This window comes from Dermacentor albipictus, chromosome 4, assembly GCF_038994185.2.
Source record: "Dermacentor albipictus isolate Rhodes 1998 colony chromosome 4, USDA_Dalb.pri_finalv2, whole genome shotgun sequence".
In the NCBI taxonomy this organism is placed as follows: Eukaryota; Metazoa; Arthropoda; class Arachnida; order Ixodida; family Ixodidae; genus Dermacentor; species Dermacentor albipictus.
Window position 1 is genome coordinate 57,607,881 of NC_091824.1, and position 27,544 is coordinate 57,635,424.

The window sequence follows — 27,544 nt, forward strand, 5'->3', positions numbered from 1 at the left end:
CACTTCGTTGCTGCGCTACGAGGGTAAGCGAGTGCCTGCGTTTTCGGGGACCAGCTGGACTCGCTGCTTCGGGACCGTTTCGTCTGCGGCATCAACAACCCCCCCATGCAGACGCTACTCCTGGAGCTTCCGGACCCCTCGCTGGACGACGCCGTGAAGGCAGTGCTGGCAATGGCAGCTGCCGCCAAGGACACCGCTGAGATTTCCCGTGTGTCTGGCTCACCGTCGGCGGAAGCTGTAGTCAACGAGTTGGCGACTAAGGGATGGTCGCTGCGGTCGCTGTGGTCGCTGTGGTGGTGCCCACTCCCCCTCACAGTGCCAGTTCTCTCAAGCACAATGCTTTAGGTGCGGGAAAACTGGGCACCTGGCACCTGTATGCCAAAGGGGGAGGACGAACAGCAAACAGCAGCAGCAGCCTGGTTCAAGCCCAGGTACCACACAAGGCCGCGGCCAGGGTAGCCGTCGCAAGGGTACGTGGCGGGGTCGTGCGGCAGCAGGCCGAAGTTCTTCCGCGGCCAGGCTCCACGTCGTAGCCGAGAACCCGCCCATTTTCGACATGTGGCACACAGGCTTTGTACCGTCGTCTGTGCGGCCGTACATGCTGACCATCGAAATCTGCGGACACCCCATTTCCATGGAGCTGAACACAGGGGCCAGCGTGTCAATAATGGCCAGGAAACTCTTCAAGCGTACTTTCCCCGGCGTGTCCGTCGAGGCTTTGGGCGTGATGCTCCGCAGCTACTCCGGGCAGCTCTCCCAGGTCCAGGGTCAAGAACAGGTCAGCATTCGCTTTGGCGACAGGGAGGCAACCCTTCCCCTTTACTTAGCGAAGGGGTCGTCGCCGACGCTGCTGGGCCGAAACTGGATTCATGCACTGGGCGTTTGTCTGCCAGAGTACCAGGAAGCCAGCGTGCATGTGGTGAAAGACGTCCCCAGCCTTCTAACCGAGTTGAAGTCCCTCTTCCAGCCAGGGGTGCACTCTTAAAACGGTTGCACCCTTTGGGGTGTATATTTGTCCCACAACAATAATCGTCATCTGCCTTGCTTGCCTTTCCTTTCCTGAAAACTCGGCGCTCGCTAATTTCCTGTCGAGAATGCTGCGTCACGCTGATAAGGCGCATGCCGTTCGTGACTGGAAAGTCTCGGGCTCGCAGCGTTAAAGAAAGGAAACGCGGGCAGCACGGATGACGATTATTGTTGTGGGACAAGATACGCCCCAAAGGGTGTACATTTTTCTAAGAGTGTGGGCACATTTGCCGGCACGACGGCTGGCATCTATGTACTTGAGGGAGCCCGGCCATGTTTTTTCAAGCCTCGCCCACTGCCGTTCGCCCTGAAGGACGGGGTCACCCAGGAGCTGCAACGGTTAAAGTGAGAGGGCATCCTGGTACCTGTTCAGACATCTGAATGGGCCGCTCCCATTGTACCAGTCCTCAAGCGAGACGGCAGTGTCAGTGTCAGTGTCAGGGGTTACCATCAACCACGTCGCTACCGTCGAGAAGTACCCGCTGCCTCGGATTGAAGATCTCTGGTCAGCATTGTCCGGTGGACAGAAGTTTACCAAGCTCGACCTCAGCGATACTTACCAGCAGCTGGTGCTCTAGGATGCCTCCCGGAAGTACGTCACAATATCGACAACTTTGGGGCTCTTTCAGTACGCGAGCTTACCGTTTGGCGTGGCCTCGGCCCCAGCCATATTCCAGAGGGAGATGGACAACCTCTTCAGGATCATGAGGCACGTGGCGGTGTACTTGGACGGCATCCTGGTTACTAGCAGTCACGACGGAGACCACCTGCAGAACCTGCACAATGTCCTGGCACGGCTGCAGGACGCTGGCCTCAAGCTCAAGCTGGAAAAGTGTGTTTTCCTAGCCCCCAGTGTTGAGTACTTGGGGCACGTCATTTCCCAGGCAGGCCTAGCCCCGCCTCCCCGCAAGGTTGGTGCTGTGCTCAAGGCACCTAAGCCCCAGAACAAGAAGGAGCTTCAGAGCTACCTCGGCCTCATCAACTTCTACAGGAGTTTTTTGCCGAACCTGTCGGAGCATCTACAGCCGCTCCATCTTCTGCTTCGACATGGTCAGCAATGGGTCCGGAAGAAGGAGCAGGATGGGGCCTTCCAGCGCAGGAAGAAGCTAATCACCAAGGCTCCAGTGCTGGTGCACTTCGATGCTGCCAAGCCTGTCGTCCTTACTGTAGATACGTCGCCGTACGGTGTGGAAGCCGTCCCGGCACACCGGGACAAAGATGGCCTGGAACGCCCTGTGTCGTTTGAAGAAGGAGCAGGACGGGGCCTTCCAGCGCGAGAAGAAGCTAATCACCAAGGCTTCAGTGCTGGTGCGCTTCGATGCTGCCAAGCCTGTCGTCCTTACTGTAGATACGTCGCCGTACGGTGTGGAAGCTGTCCTGGCACACCGGGACAAAGATGGCCAGGAACGCCCTGTGTCGTTTGCTTCTCGACGGCTTCAAGCTGCAGAGCAACGTTACAGCCAGCTGGACAAGGAAGGTTTGGCCCTTATGTTCGGTGTCAAACGCTTCCACCAGTATCTGTGGGGCCGGAAGTTCGAGGTGGTCACGGACCACAATCTGGTGTTGGGGCTGCTGGGGCCTGACAAGGCAGTTCCTGCGCAGGCATCACCTCGAGTGGTACGCTGGGCCTTGAGGCTGGCAGCTTGCAGTTACCAGCTGGTTTACCGACCGGGCAAGGACCTGGGACTTGTTGATGCCCTGAGCCGCCTGCCCCTGCCAGATATGTCTGATACTGTGCCAGAACCTGCTGAAGTGTTTATGCTGGAACACGCCTACCCGGAGGTGCTCTCCAGATCTGCGGTATCTCAAGCGACCAGCCGGGACACAGTCCTGTCTCAGGTGGTCAAGGCGGTGTCCCGTAAAGAGGAATTGGTGCCGCAGACTTATAGCCACAAGGTTGCTGAACTGAGCTTGCAGCAGGAATGCCTACTGTACGGTTCTAGGGTGGTGACCCCACAAAGTCTCCGGTCCAGGGTCCCGCAGTTGCTTAACGCGGGTCATCCTGGCGCAGAAAATACCAAGATAGTGGCCCGGTCTCATGTTTGGTGGTCGGGCCTGGACCAGGACATCGCTCACTTGGTGTAGAGCTACCAAATCTGCCAGGAGCATCAGCGAGCCTCGCGTCATGTGGAAATCACCCCCTGGCCGTTCCCACAGAGACCCTGGTCCCGCCTACAAGTGGATTTCGAGGGACCCTTCAAGGGCCATTACTTCCTGGTGGTAATTGACGCCTTTTCGAAGTGGGTGGAGGTTGTACCTGTCACCACTCCATCAGCAGATGTGACCATTGCAGCGCTACGACAGGTCTTCGCCGCCCAGGGGTTGCCGGATGTCATCGTGTCTGACAATGGTCCTGCTTTCGCCAGCGCAGAGTACCTGGCCTGGCTGACGAAGAACGGAATCCGCCGGATGATGGTTCTGCCGTACCACCCTATTTCAAATGGTGCAGCCAAGCGGGTGGTGCAAACCATCAAGGACAAGCTCAAAAAGAGCCAGACTGGGAATTCCCGGAAGCAGATGGCCCGGATACTGTTTCAGTACCGGACCACGCCCCACGATGTCCTTGGCCGTGCCCCCTGTGTGCTCCTGGTGGGTCGGATGGTCAATACACCCTTGGACGTCTTGCATCCGGACCTCCGATCCAAAGTGCTCTTGAAGCAGCTGAAGCAGAAGCTGGCTGCTGGCCAAAGGTGCCGTTCCGGGCCTTTGCCAGAGTTGGGAGCTCCAGTTTTTGCCAGGAACTTCCGTCCTGGCCTACCCTGGTCTGGCGGATAGTTGGTGTCTCCTGCCAGCGCCTCATCGCTGCTCATCCGCATGCCAGACGGGGCCATGTGGCACAGACACGCCGACCATGTCAGGCCTCGCCTCGGTACCTGGCCAGCACCCTCGACTGCCACTTCTGAGCTCCAGGCCACAGGAGTTCTAGCGGCAGCACCAGTCGCTTCCAGTGGAGCACCACCCACCTTGAAGGCGGCAACCGTTGCCAGTGGTGCGGCACCCGTTGGACCGGTGTCGAGCCCGGCACCACTCACAAGGCCGACCACTGCGTACCCTCCGGATGGTGCGAGGCTCTCTCGGGCAGCACCCGGCGTTGCCACAAACGTCCCATCAACACCGATGCCCAGGCGGAGTACTCGACGGCGGAGGCCACCGGATTGTTACTCGCCTGGGTAGCAGGCACCGTCGACTTGGCTGGGACGGTGGCGGAGCCTTCTGCTCTGAACATGGACGTTCCTTTCTTTTATTTAACAAACGAACTGGGGGTAAGGGTGTGTAGCAAGCATGTGACGCTCCCTCAGGCATAATGTTCGTTCGCCGCCAGGCTCGGTGGCCTGCCAAGCTCGGCAGGAAACATTGGTCACCGCGCTGCAATAAACACCGACGAGCACAGCTGCTCGGCGGTCAGTCATCGTTCAGCACCACCACGCTGCGGAGCGTCCGTCTAACGGAGGGTGCCTCAAGCCCTCCCTTGTTCACGAACCCCGGTGTATGGAGACAGCCGTCATCAACTCCCTGGAAACTATTGGAATCGGCGGCTACATGTTTCGCTGGTTATCCAACTACATAACCTACTGGTCGCTTTTTGTACAAACAGAAGATGGCCCTAGAGCTGAATATTACGACGACTGCGGCGTGCCTCACGAAGGAGTATTGAGTCTCAAGTTGTTCAATGTGACACTTCTAGGACTAGCTAAGTTTTACGTCCTACAATCTAGCTCTCGATATATGCAGATGACATTTGCCTTTGGAGTTCCGTGGTCACTCGCCTTCAGGTTCACGCGCGATTATAGTGGGCAGCAACATTGACATCAGCATACTTTCAAGCACAAGTCGTGACTGTATCGACCGAGAAATGGGCACTGATCGCATTCACACGTAAACCTATGACGCCATACCCAGTCTTAATTAATAGACACACTATCACCTGAGGAAAGACCCATCGATTTTTGGGTGTAATGATCAATTGAAATCTTTCCTGGAGCCCTGATTGCACATATCTGAAGAAAAAAAAACTGTTGCCGATTGTCCAGGTCTACTGAGATTCATGTGCGGGAAAACATGGGGCATATCTGTACGCTCCATGCTTCAGTTGCACAGAGCTCTATTCCTAGGATATCTACGCTATAGCCTTCCAGTATTGTCCAGTACGTGCAAGTCAAATTTTCGCTCATTGGAGAACTTATAAGGCCACGCACTGCGCACGTGTGCAGGACTTCCCCGCTGTGCGTCAACAGCTGCAACGGTCGTGCTCGCCAAAGAAAGTCCCATCTAAACGCACGTTGCTGTGGAGTGTCTCAGCACGCATATCCGTCATCTTTCCGGCGCACCAGGTCATCGCTTGGCGTTCTTGCCATCACAGAGACCTTGTGCAACGTTTTATGAAGTTATCATCACCCATACAGATTGTATTCCATTAAGATGCATACCAGCTGCAAGACCTTCATTGCCCTTGCGGTGTCTCCAACAGTCTCGGGTGCACCTAAGTATTCCGTGTGCAAAGAAAAAGGTCAATCACTCAAAAATAGCTCTTAAACAGATGACGCTGCTATTATTCAATGAGACACATGGGGACCGAATACACATCTATACTGATAGTTCGGTCTCATCTACTATCTCTTCAGATGCCGATGTTATTCCGGCTACGAAAACCACAGTGGAATTCAAACTCTCACACATAACAACTTCAACAGCGGCAGAGCGTGCTGCCCTGCGTGCTGCCCTGCGTGCTGCTGTCAAGTACCTCCTTCAATAGACACCTCAGAAATGGGTCATCCTTTGCGATTCTAAGGCAGAACTTCTGCCTTAGTCTGCATTTTGCCCTATATCATATATTTCGCGAGCAGCTGACATATTAAATAAGAGAAGACCACCATCAAGCTATCACTAAAGGGCGTGAAATTATTTTCCGGTGGCTACCTGGACATACCGGCATTGCTGCTAATGACCTCTGTCCATGTCGAAGCCGGACCAGTACCAATCTTGTTGACGTGGTTGATGTATGAAGACACGTAGGATGGTGGGGGCATTAGATGAGAACATATCTGTGGAATGTGATAGTACATATTGTGAAGCAAGTACAGGTGAGAATGATAGCTGCCAGAAGCAAGTGGAGGGAGTTGGAGTATCTTATTCATTTTAATGATGGTACGTAGCTGTGCAATAACAGTTGGCTGTGATAAATCTAGCGGCGTTATACTGGACAAGTTCAAGTGCAGTAATGAGATTGATCGAAGAAGGATCTCATATAGAAGACGCATATTCGAGTTTTGTTCTGACCAGTGTTTTGTGGAGAAGAAGTTTAAGGGAGGAAGGGACAGAGAAGAAGTTTCGATGGAGATAACCTAGCATTCGGTTAGCATTTTTAATTATGATGCTGGTGTGCACAGTACAGTTTAGTCTCCATGTTATGTTCACGCCGAGGTAATGGTCGGAAGCAACAGACTCAAAGGTATTTATTATTGATGAAGTAACAAGGGGAGGTCGATGCGGTTCGAGTTACACGCATAACTTTGCACTTGTTAGGATTTAGTTGCGTAACTCGCATGTGTCACGCCAGTTTCGTACGACGTCAAGATGAATGGACTGAATGGACCGCGTATACTGCCACAGCAGTTGCTCTTTCACTCTTGATGGGAAGATTATACCTTCAGTAACCCACTACAAGTTTCTCGGAGTCATCATCGACCGTGGCTTATCTTGGTCGAAGCACCTCTCCGGATTAAGAAAAAAGCTAGACAGCTTTACTCAGATCATTCGACATATGTCTGGAAAATCATGGGGCCCATCCAAGTCATCTCTTCTGCAGCTCTACCAGGCACTTTTTGTTGGCTACTTCCGCTACAGTGCGCCTGTACTTTCTCGGATTTGTACAACTGCTGTGCGCACACTTGAAAGTGCTCAGGCTCACGCACTGAGAATTTGCCTTGGACTACCACGATGTGCGTCTACTTGGGGCACGATTGCAGAGGCACGTGCGTGCCCAGCTCGAGGTTATCTGCAACATGAGCCATTGCGAGTGCATCTAAGGCTACTGACCAGACACAGGAATCATCCACTCACGAACGTCACAAGCGTACGGTCTGTGTCTGCCTACTCAGAAGCCGTGCTGTCGCAGCAAGACTTATTGCCGTCGGACTTCCAACCATATTGTTACGTAGGATGACGCAGACGAAAAGCTATGTACAAATATATTTACAAGGAAAATACGCTGCGCTAGGCCAAGAGGCAATAGCCCGCGCTAGCATCTAATCGTCGTCGTCGTCTTCACACTGCTGGCCTTTCGTGATCGCACATATTGTGCCGTAGCAATATGACATACCCCAAGTTCCACTCTGGACGGTGGCAAAGCCAACGGTGAGACTCTCAATCCCTGGAATAACGAAAAAGTCGAAGATGCCGCTTGCTAGGCTCAAGCATTTTGCGCTATCATACATTGCTTACATGTATAGAAATTACGAACATGTTTTTACAGATGGTTCTGTGACACAGACCTCTTCCGCGGCGGCCTACACGATGCCAGGAATGGGAATCGCACAACGATTCAAGATAGGACACAAGACGTCGTCAACAGCAGCTGAGTTGACCGGAGTTCGAGAAGCAGTTCGCTGCATACTGCAACAGAGTCTCGAGAAGTGGACAGTGTTCTGTGACTCAAAACCAGCACTGCAACTCATCAGCAATTATATGAGTGACAGAACCGGATATAGTCCTCTGGTTCATGACATCATGTCTCTACTTGCTGACGCGTCTCACTCCGGGCATACCATCGTGCTGCAGTGGATTCCTGGCCATTGTAGAATAGCTGGAAACGAACAGGCTGACGCGGAAACAAAAAAGGCGCACACTGACGGAACTATTATAAAAATTCATTTTTCCCGGTATGACATTAACGCCTTGCTCCATACCTCCCTTAAAACTTCTACGGCACGACATTGGGACAACCCCGAACATCGACAAGAGCGCCTTCATAGACTTGACGCTGGATTACAATTCTGGCTTCCACTTCGGTTGCGGAGAAGCCACGAAACACTCATTCATCGATTACGGCTGGGTGTGGCATACGCCCACGGATACCTTCACAAGATTGGACAAGCACAGGATCCTGAATGTAGCGTCTGTCACACTCTCGAGACAATAGCTCACGTACTTTGTGTGTGCCCTCAATATGCGGCCGAACGAAGAACACTCAAATCAATAGCTGACAGCTTGGACTCCCGCCCCTTTTCAGAAGAAAAGCTTTTGGGCGCGTGGAGGAGTGTTCACTGTGCCCAACGTGCCATAAAATCACTTTTGAACTTTTTAAGTGAGACAGGTCTAGACGATCGCCTTTAGAAGCTGTGAGACGTGCAGTCAGTACGAATTGTGCTTGCACAATAACTTTTTGGGACAATATTACTTTTTGTATGGACAAGATTACCCTTACGGGTATGCGTCTTCAGTGCGCACCCGCATATTGGGCAACGTGTATATAGTATCTCATTGTACCATAACATAATCACCCGCCACCTACCTTTCCCTGTATTTCCCACTTCCCCTTTCCCCAGTGAGGAGTAGCAGGCTAGAGACACGCTCTCCAGGCCGACCTCTCCTCCTTTCTGTTCATTAAAATCTACTCCTCCTCCTCCTCCTTTCACTCTTGTCCACAACATCATCAGCTTATTTATGTCCACTACAATACATAGGCCTCTCCCAGCGACAACCCAGCTACTTACACCTCCGACATCAAAGCACTGTTCTGAGACTCAGTTGGCACGCTGACACTTGGTATCGTGGCGCTAAATATTCTTCTTGCACTTCTGCGCTCACAACTAAAGATGGATTACAATTGCGATAATGCATTCAGTCCTGAAAAGCTGTTGACGTTGTGTTTAACCCTCACTTGGTTAATAAAGAAGCCCTCTAATAAAGGTCCTTTCGTATAGAAGTGCCACTATCTCTCACATTTGTCTTTGTTGAGGAGACTTCAAACCTGACGCCCTCTTATAAACTGTCCTTGAAGAATTATTTTTCTGCAGTTTTTGCAACGGGCGTTTCATTCAACATATAGGCCTCGAAGGCCTCGGTCCCGGTCAGTAAAGCTCCACATGTGTATGCGCGATAAAGCTGAGGGGCTGCTGCCCACTACTTTAAAAATATTATTCGCTCGCAACCGAGCTGTTTATGACCAATCATGCTACAGCATTTGATTTTACGGCTACTATTTGACTGCTCATTTGATAATTCTAGATCTTCGCGAACCTTACTTTTCGGTGCTAGGTGTCAATTTTATCTTGAAGGCGGCTCTAGTTAGCACTGTCACAGTATTTGAAACACGTGTTTCAAGCAAGCGCTCCAAACGAGTGTCACGGTGTAAGAAACACCTCCATCCCAGTATGATAACATTCAGAACAATATGTTAGAAACATTATCACTGCTTTGGCGAATAATCGAATTGAAAACTGTCGACATCTAATTCTCGTACAAAGGCCCCCCTTTCACGTCCACTGCTGCAAACCCAAAATAGATTTCCTGGCAGTTCACAGCCCGTTGCTTATTTTCCGACATGTCATGATCATGAGAAGGCCAGACAAAGATGTTTAAATATTGCTGACGTCTGCTCTATGATGCGAAGTCTAAGGTGAAAGTATGCGCAGTATATGGTCATGCCTATATTTGGTCATACGACGCGCAATACTGATACACTGGCATAGAACTAACTCAGCTTCCCTTCGAGAAAAATTTCACGTACTGACAAAAATGCATCACTCTGAGAAATAAAACATCTTTTTGCAGGCAGGTGTAAATACCGTTGAAATAGTTCCCAACATTTACCATGCAATAGAATTTTGCGACTGGGCCACGTTGGGATACTTGTATTTATTCTCACATAGGTTGCAGGGGTAGTAATTTCGCAGTCAAAACACTTAATCTGGCACACCTGTCAGTCAATATTGTTCTCAGGTCAGGGGGTTTATTGAACTCCTGTTTATTGAAATGTTCTCATGGCATTAAAACCTTTACTTTGTGCAGCTAGCCTTCGGCAAAATCTAACGCATACGTATGTTTATCAGGCACACGGTGAAAAAAATGAATATGTAAGTAACTACGAAATAGTACATGCTTACACTGAAACAAGTTATACACTCTAAGCTTGATTTACCAATAACTTACGACGTGGTATTGCACATTTACGGTGTCCCTTTCTCATCTCTTGTATTCGTGCGCATTTATTACAGACACATTTCTTGTAATGTTTTATTGTATAGTTAGTAGAAGAGAGGGAAGATGGTCACTCGCGTGAGCGGCTAATCTCAGAGGCTAATTTCCAGGTCCATCCCATACGTTGTCTTCCACCTATAAACACACAAACCATCGATAACATCATGTAAGATATCGCAGAAGTTTCCGCAAGCCAGCGCTCGAGCGGAGGAGAAAAAGAAAAAAGGGGGGAGAATAAGAACAATTTCATCGGTGATTAAGATACTCCCTAATGCGAAATTTCATTTCACGATATACTGACTGGCCGGACAATCTGTCTCGTGCAGCACGTAGCAAACGGAGCGAAATGTGGCTCGATTGCCTGGCTAATCGTGAGAGGCGTGAGTGACGCATGAGCGCGATCCACAGCAGCCACTGCGACCACACCTCCGCTCAATCAGTGCTTTCTTTCCATACAGATGATGCGCGCTACTCGGCCGCCATCTCGTAGCCATCGTTGCCCACAGCCAGTCTTCTGCGGCACTACGCTTTTCTTTCCACGCTTTAGCTATGTTCTCCTCCTCCACTTTCAGGCTCATGGTTTCGCTGCACCCTACTCCCTCCGTTTTACTCGTCGCGCTCACTTCGCTATCGCCGCCTTTCATCTTTCATCCTTTGCTGTGTTCGTTCACTTGGTTACGAGGGACAACGGCGACGTTCGCCGTAGGAACGGACCCCAAGTAGCTGCGCTGTAAAAAAAAGAAAGAAAGAAAGAGGAACAGGAAGGGATTGTTTCATCGAGAAATAGGGGAAACCGTTCAAAACAGAACGAACGTCCACCTTTCATGATAGCTGTAGGAAAGCCTGCCGCCTACGTGAAATCTTCCCCCGCAGAAGGTAACAAAAAGAGAGCGCTGAACTCCTACTGATATGTTCACAAAATACATACCTCCATTATTAACATGGTCGCTACCTGCCGGCAAATGCTGGGACCAGGTTTTGTCCTGCGCGTGGCGCTGCTTTCCATTCTTCATCGCGTCTAGACTTCACGTTGCATTTGTCCGGCACATTCTGAGAGCCGAGTGGAAAGGGCGGTCAGCGACGATAGCACGGAATGTGCTTACTACATTTTCCACAGCGTGAACAGAAAGGAAAGTGATTGGCGATGGATTCCTTTCTTCAGCGGGTATGTTCGATATTGGCATCCTGTGTTCACTGTTGTTCTACAAACCTGTGTGAAATGCCCCGGTTTCGCCGGCGGTGGCCTATGTACATAAGTATGATGACAGATAAATAGCTGGTCGACTGTTTTTATTGCATCGAGTAGCTGATACACTGCATTCTGGGGTGTTACATGCCAAAGCCACGATTTGATTATAAGCCACGCCCTAGTGGGGGACTGCGGATTAATTTTGACCACCAGGAAACCTTTAACGTGCTCCTAATGCGCGAGCTGGTGGACTGTTCTGTTGCATATTTTTATTGCCTATGCCTATGCACCTGGCACCTTACTACCATCTGGCCGCATTGGGCAGACGACTTGTTGTGTTTGGCTTGATTCCCGTAGCAGTAGCTGCATTCTTGCTCATTATGCTGTACTTGAAAAAATTCACCTACGATTACGATACTTTCTAGCGTGAAATCTGAGCACAGCTCTATACGTGTTTTCATTTCGCGATGTATTGGCTGGCGCGGACAATCTGCCTCGTGCGGCACGTTGCAAATGGAGCGAAGTGAGGCACGACTGCCTCACTAATCGGGAGATCGCGAGAGGCAGCGCGTGGGTGACACGCGGGCGCGATTCACAGCGGCCCCCGCAGACAGACCTCCGCTCATGCAGTGCTCGTAGCCATTGTTGCCTACACAGCCAGTCTTGCACGGCACTACGCTTTTCTTCTCACGCTTTAGCCATACACTCCTCCTCCGTGTTGCGCCTCATAGTTCCGCTGCACCCTCCTCCTCCGCTTTCCTCTTCGCGCTCTCTTCGCCATCGCCGTCTTTCATCAGCCGCTGCGCTCCGCGTTCGATCTTTCATCCTTCGCTGTGCTCGTTCACTCGGTGACGAGGGATGCCGAGGCACGCTGAGGCACGCTGACGCTCAATGCAGGAAGAAGCACCTAAGAGCTGCGCTTTAAAAGAAACTGTCAGTAGGCCTTCTTCTTCACTACTCGCGGACTGGCGTTAACGCTCTGCTCGAGTGCCGCACTTTGTGTACTCTTTTGTCGCATCTTTGTCGTGAGAGCAAATAAACTTAGTATTCTTGTGCCCGGGTGCCTCTGTATGCTTTTACGCAATACCGCGTAAGGCATGTAACAGCGCATCACCGTGCTGCAGCGGATATAACTCTACTTAAACTTAAGCCGCAATGCCCTTGCTATAGGCGTGCTAAAGTTTGTCGGCTGTGCGCAAGGCAGGTGTACCAATCTAACTTATCTGGTTATTGCAGTGGCTGTGAATTCCTTGCAATGAGTGCCGTGAACGGTCGAGCTTCACATCAAGGAGCCTGACAGCTGCTACTTCCGTCGTCGCTCTGGGCTTGTGCGGCTGCAGTCATCATAAGGCGACCGTAAGCTTCTCGTGTTAGGCGGCTGTCAGCTTGGCTCACAGTTCGATTTAGCGCCGGCGTATGACCCACCAAGGCTCACGTTTCGGCTTTCTGCAGGTAAGCAATGCGATATATCGTAGTTATGCGCGCCTTTTGTTGCGCATTGCGGCCACTGTTGATTTGCAGCTCGTTTGTTATTTGTACAGCTCTCCAATATTTTAATGATCTCAGGGGAGCGTCGATGAGATAAGTCGGTCAGCTGGCTTGCTAATGATGATCTTTATCCTGAGGTCACGCAATATCCATCGCACGCGGGCCTACAGAGGCAGAAATCACTTCTCGCATTGTCCGGTGTGATAAGAATGAATAGCTTATTTCGAAAGCCAGAATGCATGATTACAAACTAAATCTTCAGTTGCTAGTTTAGGTGAGCAAGAAGCAAAATGTCCCGAAAACTCGTGTGGGTGAGCAGTGGCAAAGCTGTTTCTCAGTTGAATGAGCGCGAAGCCAAGAAAAAGTGGCTGGTTCACTTCGGTACCACGTTTCGAGCCCAACACTTTTCTTACGAGATGAGGTTGCTCTACCACTGCAGGCTGTCGTTCTTTTCCCCTTATTTTTAGTGTATTGCAGGTTTCTTTTTTTCTCACAGTAAAAAAACTATTTCAAAGAGTAGCAGAAATGGGAGGGCTAGCTAGATCACTTCACCGCAACAGTTAAGCCCGAAACAATGGCCGCTGTTGGCGACGTGCTACCCCGGGCGTTGTCACGTCAATCGGACCTTGCATTGTATTCAAGGCCAGCCAGGAAGCTTTCGATATTCACGAAACAACGAACCGTTGTTGCCCTTGTGTTCCCGCTTGCACTTGCCACCGCCTTACCGGAATTGTTATCGAAGCACATAGGTCTCTCTTGCCAAACCGCAAACTAGCACCGGTCGTGTACGCTATTTGGGCTCCGGATGGCCCGTGAACAGTTCATACAATTTCGAGAAAAGCGTCGCAAGCCTCTTGCGTGCTCCCGACGTCGAAATTCACGGCAAGTCTCGCCACGTATTTCTTTTCTTCAGCGTCCTACACGACATTTTTGGGTGGCGTCGAGGCGGGGTGCGCGTTTGCGCTCAAAAAAAAAAGAAAGAAAAGAGGCGACCGGAGACACATGCGCAGCCCTCGAGCGTCGAAAGAAAACGGGCCGTGCGCGTCGCGCATGCCGCGCGAAGGAGGAGGGGCCGGCAAAGAAAACGGGGCCGACGAAATTCTTGGGAAGTTTTACCGAAACAATGAGTTGGCGGAGCAGCTCTTGCGCGCACGTACGCTCAGACACACGCACACGCAACCCTCACAAACGGGACCGCTCTTCCGCGGCATCGGCTCTCACGCTGCCTCTTCGCCACTTATTACGGTAGTCGATCTTCCGTGCGCCCCCGACACCTCGGGACACTGGTATGCGTGGCCCGGGCCACCAGAACAGAAGACTCGGAATGCGCGACATGCAACGCTCCTCTCTGCGGCCGCCACCAAAAGAGCAATCTACGCCGTCGGGACAGTGTGTGTAACACTGCGAGGTGGCCGTGTCTTCCGACGGGCCGCGCGCGCGAGCTGAGAGAAATGTACAGCGTGTCCTCCTCGACACATTCCCCTTCCTCTACGTCGCCAAAGGCTGTGGTTCTGGTGCTTTGTTTTCGTGCTCTTTTCTACGCTGCTCTGAGATCGTTGCTGGTTTGCTACGTGGCCTGTCGTCGTGTAAGTCGGGTACGGGGCGTATATATATAAGCCTTCCGGAGACAGGAGCGCTGCGCAGCTCGGAACTTGGCTTCGCTTCCGCCTGCAAGAGTTGGCTCGTCGTAAATCATCGGGTGTCTACCGAGTTCCGCAGAGGTCTCGTGTTTTATTGCTCGGCGGGCGAGACAGCAGAACAGAATGCAGAAAAGCCGAGAAATAAATCGACCCGGATAGTTTCTCCTCGGCACAGGGCATGCGCCGGCACATTTCGCTTCGACTGCGTTACATAGCGCTGAAGCAGCTTCGGTGAGCGCTTCGGGTTCTTGTAAGCCTTTCCTTTAATTTGAAGCTTCTTTGTCACGTCTGGCGTGACCTAGCCGAAATTGAAAGTTCCGTTACTCGTGCTCGGAAAGGAACACACAAAAAAAGAAAGAAACGTGCCTGGTTTCCTTCCACTTTGGCCGATATCTGTCGAAACAGCCTGCCTCCGCGTCCGCAAGAAATGCTGCGAATGTTTCAGCGTGGCGTCAAGAATTTCGTTGGATATTCAAAACAGCTTCCGACGCCGCAGAGTAAAGGACATAGAATCATCACCAGAAACGCATCTATTTCGAGGCGAGAAATATAATCCAGCGACAAAAGACACCATGGAACTGCACTCGGCATGAAGCAGACGCAATTTGGCTCTTTTGCGCCCTTTATAGCCACTTGTACCACGCGTCGTGCCATTTGTTCAGTGTCATACGACATACCATCGCACCGCCCGCTTTCACACGGGAAACTTCCATCAACCTCAGAATTTAGTGTTGCTTAGCGACACCCATAGCGTAATTCGGCAATCAGTTAAAAGCAGGGAAACTAGTACTGAAGCTCTGGCATCAGGCTGAGATAAAATACCACTCATCGCTTTCTCCGTTTGCACCTGAGTTATTCTTTGACATCGGCATATTGAACCCCTGGATACTATAGAGAGTTATAGCTTAGCAAGCCAGCGTAGACGCCACTGCGCATGTTGTACCGCGCATGCGCACTGGCGTCTACGCTGGCCCGCTGGCTCGCTGAGCTACAACTTTCTACTGCATAGATTGCAGCCAATATGACCACAGGAGATGTGCATCGGCCAATTACGGGGATGTATAACGCCTTACGTTATTTCAGAAGCGTACGATACCCGGCACATTGCTGGGTACAAGATAATATCGCAGGAAGCCAGCCAAAAAGTGCGAACGTGCAAGCAACCTGAAAATTAATCAGCAGTTGCAATGTAAGATTACAGAATGTATCAAGGCTAATATGCCAACCTGATATTGCTCGTTATCGTGTGGGAGTTATTGTCATGTCCGAAAGTTGCCAATATAGGTCTCATCTCGTTGTTATCCGGATTTCGCGTGCTCCGCGAAAACCACTTCGTGTTCTGATGCAGAAGAAAAAAACAAGGTCTATTGAATATTAAAGTGGGAAGTTGGGCGAGTTGGTATACATTCATAATGGTAACAGTACAGCGCTCGTCCTCTGTCTTTTCACTCCATCGTCGTTTTATTCACACTGTTACCATTATAAGTCTATTGAGAAACAGGTGAGGCCAAAGCCTACACGTTTCTATATGCTGTTACCAACATTTGGCGTTACACTGCGCTTCCGCACTTGGATGAAGGGTTCAAAAACCGCTGTCTGCAGACCGCGTTCAGACCGTGTAGCTCAAGTTTTGGCATGCATGGTAATATTTGACAGGCAAGCGTGCAGACAGATACATGTTATTGTTAAAGATTTAGAATCTCCATATTGGGGGGGGGGGAATGTTGTAAATGAGAGTTCCTGTTTATTATATTTTAGCACTTGAAAATCTCCATCGTGCACTTCATTCTAAATGCATGTTCATTAGCTGTTTAGATTTCCATCTGTATGATTTCACCACAGCTGCCACAACTGCCTTTATTTAGTTGGGTTTTCGCGATCCCTTCCCACACATATATAAACTGTTTGTAGGTTTGAATGAGCGAATCGACAAAATTGTTTCCATACTCTTTGTCCATTTCTTTTCATAAATTGAAAGCGACGGCAACTATCGTGTTGCCGGATTCTCCAGGAACAATAGATTTTCCAGCGCGTTCAACCTCGTGATCAACAGGAAAAATGACTCCTGCGGTTTCCAAACCACCGCAGGTGTCATGGATGAATAGATGCACAGACGTAAGAAGGGATTGCATGATATCGAATGGATTGGAATGACAACGATTGGATCGATGGACAGATGTACGGACTAATGGATGCATAGCGTTGGGTGGAATAGATGTGAAAGGTGGAATGATGGAGTGTGCGAGGAGAAGTAGGAGTGTCAGATATCATGGATGGATGGATGGATGGATGGATGGATGGATGGATGGATGGATGGACGGACGGACGGACGGACGGACGGACGGACGGACGGACGGACGGACGGACGGACGGACGGACGGACGGACGGACGGACGGACGGACGGACGGACGGACGGACGGACGGACGGACGGACGGATGGATGGACGGATGGACGGATGGACGGATGGATGGATGGATGGATGGACGGATGGATGGATGGATGGATGGATGGATGGATGGATGGATGGATGGATGGATGGATGGATGGATGGATGGATGGATGGATGGATGGGTGGGTGGGTGGATGGATGAATGGATGGACGGACGGACGGACGGACGGACGGACGGACGGACGGACGGACGGACGGACGGACGGACGGACGGACGGACGGACGGGCGGGCAAACGGACGGACGGGCGGGCGGGCGGGCGGGCGGATGGACGGGCGGACGGGCGGAATGTAATAGAATAAATGGGAAGAATTGGCAGAATGGAGGGAGTGTACTATTGGATGGATGGATGGTGTCGAATGAATTGGATAGAATAGAATGGGCCGGGGCGGATGTATGAACAGATTAATCAGATTTAAAGGTAGGTTGGAAAACACGGAAAGATTTGCATCTCATTGGATACACAGATGAGATGCACGGACGGAAGGGTATAAGTGCAGAAGGTGGCTGGATTTGTAGGACGGAGGAGTGATTCCATCAATCTATCTCAGCTTTTTGTGATACCTTCCCCAATGCATTCTTATCACGTCTTCTCAGGCGGGTTTGTTTTGAAAGACGGCATGTCAGTTGTTGCTCGCATACCCACGCACACAGGGAGCAATTGTGCCAGAATCGCTCAAAGCAAAACAGATTTACTTTCTGGAAGTTCCAAGCGTGACCGAGAGCCATTTGCGGCTTGCACTAAAGTAATTGCTTCGAGTCGGGGGCGTAAACACTGAACTCAGTAATAACGCACTTGGGATGCCCATGCGCTAAAGTTGCTTGGACAGCGCAGAAAATATATATATATATATTTCTTCGGAAGGTTCGCGCGAAGCGCTCGAAGAAAGATTGCGCCGCCCGTAACGAGAACGGAGCACGAAACAATGGAAGTGCTGCCATTTTTTCCCTCGTCCCTGCGCATGCCTCGTAATGCGCGATGCGCATGTATCGTGCATATAGCGTTGGCAGCTAACAGATTGCTGCGCAATGACAAATGCCGTCGTAATCCGATTACCTGAAATCTCCGTCTTTCGTCGCGTTCTTTTTTTTTTCGCATTCTTCAGTTGTGCCGCGTCCGATTTTTTTGCGCCTGTTGGAGAGAGTGAAAGAACTTCCTTTCACTTAGCGTGAGAAAGCCGCAGAGGTCCTCCAGCTGCGGCCCGAGCGGCCTCATAATTTCAAGCACCGAGCATAAATTAGCTCCGCGGGCAGCTTGATTACGCCCCTAATGCCCTCAGTCTATCTCTATTTCCTTCGTAATAAATGATGAGCCATTCTTTCTGTTTAGGATAGCGAAACTATGGGTAGCTCTTAAATGGCGAAAATATTTCACATATTAAGCGACGTCCTCGGAGAGTGCTTAAATGGACCAGCATAATTCAAAGAAGCGCTGATTAATCATCGAATTGTCTGACGTGGTTCTCACATTCCAAACGCAGACGCCCTTCTTGAAACTAAAGTCTACAAAGTATGTACAACTATTACTGACACATCGATATACAACGTTTCAGATTTAAGGACAGGAAGAAGTATTGTTTGCAAGGACATTGATCAGAGCTCTAATTTATTATCTGGTATATTGATTTCATTGATTAAATGACTTAGCTTTATTTTTTTACGAGTGAACACGAAGCACTCACGTCGATGCTACTTTAAAAACAAAGTATTTTTGCATATGTGTATGGCGACTGTGACAGATGTACTAAGATAAGGCTGCGAATTAATTTTATGCTTCAACTGGGTCTTAAACGTAGGCTTACCTCTAAATTTGATCTATGGGGCATTTCAGAATTTCCATCCCGGTCGCTTTACGGCTACCCCTGCTCGAAGCCACGCCTGTGACTTTAGAAATAGGTCGCTGTTTGACTTTAAACTGTTGGTTCGTATTCGTGGTATTCAGAACTGTATAAGAGTCACCATGGCGATACATTCCTGGTCCTGAATAATATCATCTCTTTCATAATTTACTGCAACCTACAAAAGGTGACTCATGCAAAAGTTTGCTGTCAAGCGCGAGTTTCACTAATGCATCGCAGGGTCTTCCGAGCGTCGCAGTTCTCAAAATGCCAATATTTTCATCTTTCTGTTCAATGCAGCTAAGTAAAATCATGTGACCGCACACTTCAATAATGCATAATGGTATAGAAGTAAAACGCATGATTCCTCTGAGCCAGTGCTAAATGTTACAGGTAGACCAGTATCATGGCCTGCTAATCTAGTAATTTGCCTTGGCCAGCTGCGGGATGTATTGCAGTCACCATTGTCTTGGCGATGCAAAGGAGAAACTAATTTCACTGCCACTCCACCGTAATTGTAGCGGAGGCCTCCTGTTGTCAATCCGCCACGGCTTATTGGTGGGGATTGTTATAGCAGCGAGGCCATCATACGTTCTTAAAGAGACACTAACGCGAAACAGTAAATTAGTTTAGACTAATAAAGCATTGTTTGAGGATACTACACGCAGTCATTTCAAAATAATAGTTTGATTATTAGATTAGAAAATGAAGTAAGAAGTATCAGTATTTGAATTTCGCGCCGAAACCCCGACGCCGGTGCGTCAGTGGGACGTCAGGGATTCCAAAGTACATTTTCGCATTTAGGTCACACTGGCTCAGTAAAGGTTCTCGAAACTTGCCATGTTTAATATATGGTTCCTTTAGAACACAAATCAGTCAATCTGTACCGCTATATAATTAGGTAGCCCTTAGATGATGCCATCAAAATCCATGACGACACAGCAACCAGGTGCGGGAACTTCAAGGAGGCGTCGCCACCCGTCTTTCGTTCTTACAGTTTTTCTGGCTTACCAAGCGTCTTATGGTGGTAAGAGTGGTGTTTTTTGTGTTGTAGAAAAGGTAATTTACTGATGCAGAAGGAACAATTTTTCTCTTTAGTGTCCCTTTAAAGTTAAGCCATTCGATGGGGACAACACGCCTAAGATCCATATGGAAACGTCGTTACGTTCTTTTATCCGCAATTTCAGCACGTAGCATGACAGCCTTCCCCCGAATGCATACCTTTAAACTGTAAGGTCGTCTGCGGTCGTCAGTCCATCAGTCGATAGGCAGGAATGTTGCTCGTAGCAGCAGCGGCGGCAAAATTGAAGGAGACCCGTCATTTTCGGTCAAATTATGACGGTGCCAACTATGCCAAAACAATTTCGCAACTGCGTTCCCGTCGGCGAGCACCAAGAACTACTAAGAGTGTCAGCACGGGGAAACATATTATAAATTATGCTTGACCGCAAGAGAGCTGCAGGCCAGCGATCCCCTCGCCCGAGTGATCGGATCGCTTCCAGCGTTCCTTTTCAATAAATGTATGCAGTGCCTTGTAGGTTGGGGCTGTCAACAGTCAGGGATTTCTTCTACATCGGCAGCCCCTGTGGTTTTATTCGGTTCTCGATATGTTCGTGCGTACGGGAGGTGCGCCGAAAACTGATGAAAGTCCACAATTCGACACGCCCGCAGCTGCGCGTATATTTTGTACGTCGGCTGTGGGTAGGAGTAGCATTCACTAACTTCTACAGCTATCGTATTGGAATGGCGGCCTTACCAATGTGTGCTAAGTGCAAGTGTGAAGAGACCATCAGTCATCTTCTGTGCCACTGTTCTCGCCTTGACAACCGACGTCAGACTCTCCAGTGTGCCTTAAATAGATTTGAAGACAGGACATTTGCAGACGCAAAGATCTTGGTAGCCTGGCCTCACAATGCATTAGACCAGAAAGCAGTTCGAGCGCTTCTTCACTACCTGAAGGCAACAGACTTGAGTGCCCGACTATAGACATCCTGCACCTAACTTAGGGCATATGAAAGTGCGGTATAGACACATGCTCTCTCTCCTTCTCTCCCCGCGTGTAGGGCAGCAAACCGGACACAGTCTGGTTAACTTCCCTGCCTTTCCTTCTTCCATTCTCTCTCTATCTCTCTTCTACGTGGGAAACCAGATCTCGCTTATATCCGGCTTATATTACTATTCAGTTTTTACCCACACGGAGAGAGAGGGAGGGAACATTTGTATTAAACAATGTGCCATATATCGAGGCAAGAAGTTCGTATTAGAGTGGACTGTGCGAAAATTGCCGCTCTGTGCAGTTAATTTACAAGAAAGGCAGAGTTTATATTCAAAATCCGCATAACACTGTGAATTAACAGGTGTCCTCTACGCTCGTCTGGCGGAACAGGAAAGGAATCAGTTGTTTATCTCTCCCATATAAACCTTCCCAAAGTGAGGAGGGGGGGCGGGAGGCTTAATGAAGAACTTATCAAACTTTAACCTTCCAATAACCACACGTCATGAGCCAGCGCAGCCAGATAAACTCCAACGATAGGGGAAAATATAGTAGCCAGAGGTTTAGTGACAGCGTTCGGCATGATTTCCAACTGCGGCTGTTCATTGAATCATGCCAACCTTTCCAAAAACACTGCACGTTTCTTTTTTGCATAGGTTATTCACCAGTGCCTTCTGCGGCAGCTCACACCGCAGATCTGCTCTATAGCAAACCACGCTCCCCGACCGTCGCCTCCGGACAAAGCATCCTCGAGCGGTCTGTCCTCGTAAAACGCCGCGTGCGGGCACCGGACACAAGAGTACACAGCGGCACGTGGCGTGGCGCTCGCTGGGAAGCCCGTCGCTTTTTCTCCCGTCACGGCAGCCGCGGAAGAGAGGGAGACGTCCCAACTAATGGGCGACGTTGTTCGTCCCACGAGAGCTGGCAGCTATGGCACCGTAACAGCGAGCAGCGACACCGACGGCTAGGCTTAATAAGCGTCCTCTCGACAATAGGCCCGACGCTGGCAGCGCCGAGAGACGCGGACGGATGGCCGAAACCGGCAATCTTGCCAGGTTGCGCCGAGATGAGGCGACGAAGAGGCCGTGGTCTCCACGGCGCCATGGGTGGGCTCTGCTTCCCCCAACCCCCGCACATCCTCATTCTTCCATGGAAACAAGCGCTTCTCACCTTAGCTCACCCTCTATATAGGAGTATATACTATGCGGGCTACGTTTATACAGCCTGCTCCCCTCCTCTGTTGTTTGTCCCTTACCCTGTATGCTCCGTCGGCTGCGTATTCCTCTTGCCGCGGTTTGGCCGATGGAAGCGCTGCTGACGCAAATTCGGCGGAACGAAACGCCGGTCCCTCTGAACAAAACGCAGCCGCGCGCGCGGCGCGAATCGGACGGTGACGCTGAGCGTGCGACTTCCGTTCCCACCCAGTTGCCGCGCAAATGATGTATTCACGGGAGCTCACTGGCGTGGTCGCCTCGGCGGCGGACCGAGACCCTCGGTGCTTGCAGCCATTTAGAGAGACGGATGACACGTTTAGTGTCTTGAAATGGATTATATAGCGCAGAGACAAAGGATGAGAAGAGAAGCCTGTACAGCGTGCACATGCTTTTTAAAGATGGAAGCAAAAACGTCGGGCAGCCATCTCTGAGGAGCCAAGATGTCATTAAGGTCGCGCTTCGTTCACTTCACGCATGTTTTGTTCCCTGTTGGCGACATTTTACTGCAGCATTTATTCCGTGGGCCTTCGCAGATGGATTTTGCGCGCTTTGGTCCGCTTCGTTGAGTTTGGCTGTTGTTGCGGGCTGTGATTTTCCATTCGAGCAAACAAAACACTGCGCTCCTCTTGTTCGCTTGTACATTTTTAGTGCTCGTATTTTTTCATTGTTATTATTTGCAGAGCGCACTAAAAACACGGACGAAAAAGGGAGACGGAACACCAGCGCTCGGGTTTCGTCTCTCTTCTTCGTCCGTGTTTTGTAGTGCGCGCTGTAAGTAATAATAATGCAGATGTGCCGACTAGGCCAGCTAACCACCGTACTACGTTTCTTTCCAGTGGGTGCAAGAATGGTTCGGCTAGAAAACACCTACGCCGTCGATGCGTGCGGCTCTCCTATACTTTACTACAACGCGAGAAATGTGGAGTTAGGCTCGATGCTTGGCAAGCGAGAATGATCAATTGAACGCGCTTGCGTGGGCCCTTTTCCGAACAAGCTGTCGTGTGCTCGCTGCAGCCTGCACATGCAGAGACGATGTTAAATTACAAGGTTTTAAGTCCTATATAAAGAAATACACCAATGTGCATGTGGCCATGAGGGACAGCGCAAAGGGGCACGGGTGTTCCGAATTATTTCCTGCCATTTGGGGTTCCTTCACGTGCACGAAAAGCGCCGTGAACCAATGTTCTTGCTTTGTGTCACCACGCGAATGCGACCGCTGCAGGTGGGAATCGATCACGCGACTTTGCGCTCAGCAGCAAGAACGCCTTGTAGCGACTGACTGAGCCATACAACGGCGAGTATAGAAGAGGATGTTGAGAACTGTGATCTTGTTGGACAGCCGTGAGACGACATGACGGCGCTTCCATAATTGATGCGTTCTTTGCCTGGTGAGTCGTTAGGCCTCTGAGCGTATTGTTAAACTCTCAGTACTCTTACTTCGATCTCTTTTACTTAAACAAAGTGAAGAGTGTTAGCCGGCGTCATTTCGAGGCACCATCTCCTTTGAAAGAGATGCAATAAAAACACACGACCCAGATGAAGGAGAAGGCAGTGGCAGCAGCAAGCATCCCTTAATTGTCTTCGGTCTTCGGGTCGGCGCTACGAGGAGCTCTTGTATTGCCCCAGAAAGCGTGCTCTCATTCGAAAGATCTTCAGTGCTAAAAGCTTCCGTCGCTTTGTCCAGTGGAGTGCTATAAATGACGACACCTAAAGAAAAAAAAAAGCAAGACGCAAGTAGAAATGCATGTATAGAGACCAGCCAAAGATGGTGGGAGAATCGCGGGGCAACAGGCGCAGTATAGCGAGCCGCCCAAAAAGACAAGACCCTCTCGACCAGCGACAGCCAGTCCTTAAAGCGTAGCGATCCACTTTCGTGTTCGCCCTCTGGTCCTCCACATTGTTTCCGCCACAGCGGTTTCGAATGGCAGAAATAAAGGGGGCAGTCCTTGGGTCCGCATGGCAATAGCAAAGCCGGGCCCTGCGGTGCGCGCAAGCGTATGCGGCGCATCCAGCCGCGTCGGCCAAACCCGACATGTCTCGTGGTGTTCTTCAAATGGAGGCCATGCCCCCTGGCGGGCTCGGGCTTTCCCTACGAAGCGCGCCTCCATGAGTCGAAAGCTTTCCCACCCCTGACCCCCGTCGGCCAGTCAAGAGGAGACCTACAGTGGGGTTCTATCTATTGTGCGCCGCGGGGCGATTGGCTTCCTTGCCGCATTTTTTATAAACTTTTCTCTTTCGCCTTGCTCTCTTTGGTTGAACGTCGGGGACAGCCTGCCCTCCTTCTGGGACGGGGGACCCAAGACAGGTGGCGTTCGACGAGACCAACGCCGCCGCCAGCCCCCTCCCCAAGCGACGTAGGCAGGGCGAAAGCGCCTTTTTTAGCTCTACATATATTTCTTCTTGATGATTTGCATATGCTCTCTGCTGATCTTACTATGCAATGGAAAAAAAGAAAGCAGTCGGAGAAATACCTTGCGTTGCATGAGCGTTGCCCACGCTCATGCGCTCCTGATCGCGGTAGTAGAAAGAAAGAAACAAACAAACGGACAAGCAAGCTCGCACCATCAAGACTAGAAAATAACATGCATGTATATACAGCGTCCCTGCTTTTGCGTCAATATCCTTACGTACTCGCATTTCTTATTTTCGGACCCTCGCCGCACCCCACATAGTGAGTGACTGGATATGGGTTTGAATGGGCGGTGGGGTTTGAAAACACGTCTATACCGCTAGGTGGCTGTAGCCTGGCTCGTTCTTGCGCGAGCTATTCATTTCTTAAAGCAGTTTCATTTTATTTCTGAAGCTACGCAGAGACGGGAACAGCGTGACTTTCTGCACTTCTTTTTCATTTGTTGTGATTTTCGATATGCTTCTCCTTTTTTTTCTGTTAGGGTACCGTCAGCATAATCAAAAATCCAAGTTCAGGTTCGATTCGACCACGTGAGCGGCACCTCTGTGGCTACTTGCTCGGAAGGAGAAAAAAAATAATATCGAAGCCGTGAGGTGCATAGCAAGACCGAGACACATAAAAAAGAGACCGATACGGAGGGGTGGTGTACCTTCAACAATCGCGAAGTTTCTTTCGCGCTCGGTTTCCTCTCATTCTTTTTTTTTAAAGCCCAGTGTGGAAGACCGGGGCTCCTTCGAGCAGTCAGGGAGGAGGCCCAGCGCGAAGCAGCGGCCCGTCGCACTGCCCTCATTTCGGGCGTGCTTGAGAAAGTCGGGCCAATTTTCAGTCTCCCTAAGCGTGCATAATAGAGTTTCGATTCTCTGTGCCCTGCGCGACGGCGCAGGCTACAAGAGTACCGCCACCGTCGACGACGACGACGACCTGCGAAGGGGAAAATAAAGACATCATCCCGGACCAGGACCTGGGTGTCTCGCTCAATGCCGCGCGACGCCGTCTGTCTCTCGAGAATGCGCACAATCGAAACGCGATTTTTCATTTCATTTGTCCCACGGCTGCGCATGTGCGGCGCACATATACAGAGAGAGACAGACACACACGCACACCGGTCTGAAAGCGAAAGTTGTTGCACGCTTGCCACCGCTTGGGTCGCGCGAGTGCATTTTCTTGTGTTCGCATATCGAGGCTCGCTCGTTCGCACGCGCACACGCATTGGCTGTTGGCAACCGGAACTACGAGCGGTGCGCGCTACAGGAGCGACGCGCTGGCGTGGTACACCGCGTGGCTGTGCGCTACGTACAGTACAAGGGCCTGCGAAGGAAATGCATCTTACAGACGCGTTATTATTCACCCGTGGGCGCCGGCGAATACGTCTTATTCGGCGGCGCCGTCTCGCAGAACGGATGTGCCTGGCCAGACGTTGTTCGTCTGTTCCCGCGTGGCGCGGAGGGTCTCGCTTGGTCTTGTCCCCCATCCGCCGCGTTGCTTATTTTGCCCAGGAGCGAAGCCTCGTGTGATTGCAAGGTGTCGCGCTCTCGAAGCCAGAGTGAACTCTGCCAAGGACTTCGGACCGTGAGAAGTGATGCCTTGCTTAGCCAAAAAAAGAAGGAAGAGGAAAAGTTAGAATGAAAATCAATCGACGCTATCCACACGCAACCAAGGGAGAATGGGGGGTTGGGGGAGGGGAGGGGGGCAGTGAACGGTGATGAACACAACCAGAGAGGAAACGGGTGCATGCAAGCAGGTTGCACATTTCTCAAGCGTGCGCACGTAGACGGATACATGCGGATAGGCAATGTTGTCGCCTTGCCGGCCTTTGGGGATCCATGTGCCAGCTGCTGTTTTGAAACTTCGCCTCCTGCTCCTTCTTCTTCTTCTTGTTCTACTACTACTTCTTTTGATGTTATTTCGTAGTTGAGCTAGGTTGCCCATGCGCATGCTGTGACCATGGAACACTGTGAAGGCTAAAGTAGGATTCTCAGATTTCAAGATAGTTGCGTTGGGAAAAACGGGACTGACCGTGAAATTGGATACCTGTTACGTGTAAGGGAAAGGAAGGACTAGCAATGTAACTTATTTTCGGACATGTTTCTTGCATGCAAGCTGACTGTTGCGGCATGGTGCTTGCCGGTGCCGCGCCGGGGTTTTGACCTTGATAGTTTTGTGTGTGTGTGTGTGTGTGGTTATAGTTTGTTGAAGATGTGGTAGCCCTGGACGATGAAAAAACCGTTCGACAGTGTATTTTTGCGTTCTCTACTAGGGCACCGAAGTATAAATGGTGTAAATATTTTTGTTTATTTGTTTCAGCGAGACGCATTTTCGCTCGGTCGCCATATCGCGTGTCAGTGCTGAGTTCTTGCATTGACTTTAACCCGAGTTTAGCCTAGAACAAAGCATCTTTTTTGTTGCGCGTACAAATGACAAATGTATATAATGAAGAATGATTTATGTTCTTATATTGCATTTTCACGAATGTGGATGTGATCCCTATTGGACAAGTAAATTAGTGCGATAAGAGAGAGATAGCAAAGAGGGGAAAGGCAGGGAGGTCAACCAGACGAGCGTCCGGTTGGCTACCCTACAGTGGGGGTGAGGTAAAGGGGGAATAGAAAGAAGAGAGGAGGAAGGAAGTGATGTCTGTGTGCGCAGTGAAGCACCGTGAAGAACATAGATACAAGTACGGGAGACAAAGAGCTGTATTGATTGCAGCAGCATTTTCTTAACCTTGCTTTTCAACAGTCTCATTAACTCTTGGCTTCAGTTGCGTCTGATCAAAAAATATTCATCTGCTCCTAGGCCTTTCAAATTTATCTTCAGAGTAAAGAAAATGCCTATGACGTTTAGTTGTTACGTCATTTGAAAGCTCTCATAACAGCATAAAACAGCACCATACTTTTTTAACTCCTTGATCTACATGAACATCATAGGGTAATGTTGCATCATACCTCTTTATTCTTTTCTGTGTGTGTGCAAAACTAAGCAAGTTGATTTCATTATCTCCCTTTATCTCTCAGCTAGCATTCTCTCACGTTTTTTCTTTTAAGTACATCTCTTTAAGGAAGTACAAAATGCACGCAGTTTAATTAGCTTTTATTTCACAG

At 50.2% G+C, this 27,544-nt stretch overlaps 1 protein-coding gene across 6 annotated transcripts in view; it reads left to right on the top strand.

Annotated features, from left to right (window-relative positions):
• Positions 1-27,544, top strand: part of LOC139059644 (uncharacterized) — a 534,381-nt gene that overhangs the window by 60,976 nt on the left and 445,861 nt on the right. For 5 of the 6 annotated variants that reach the window (XR_011514267.1, XR_011514266.1, XR_011514270.1 and 2 more), the window contains exons 1-2: positions 11,268-11,389; positions 12,650-12,865. Coding sequence is in view for 2 of the 6 variants with exons in the window: in XM_070538064.1 (XP_070394165.1) it covers positions 12,830-12,865 (36 nt within the window). In the remaining 4 variants the exon portion in view is untranslated. Of the gene's footprint in view, positions 1-11,267; positions 11,390-12,649; positions 12,866-27,544 lie in introns of those variants that run through there. The other variant, XM_070538065.1, reaches the window with a different exon arrangement.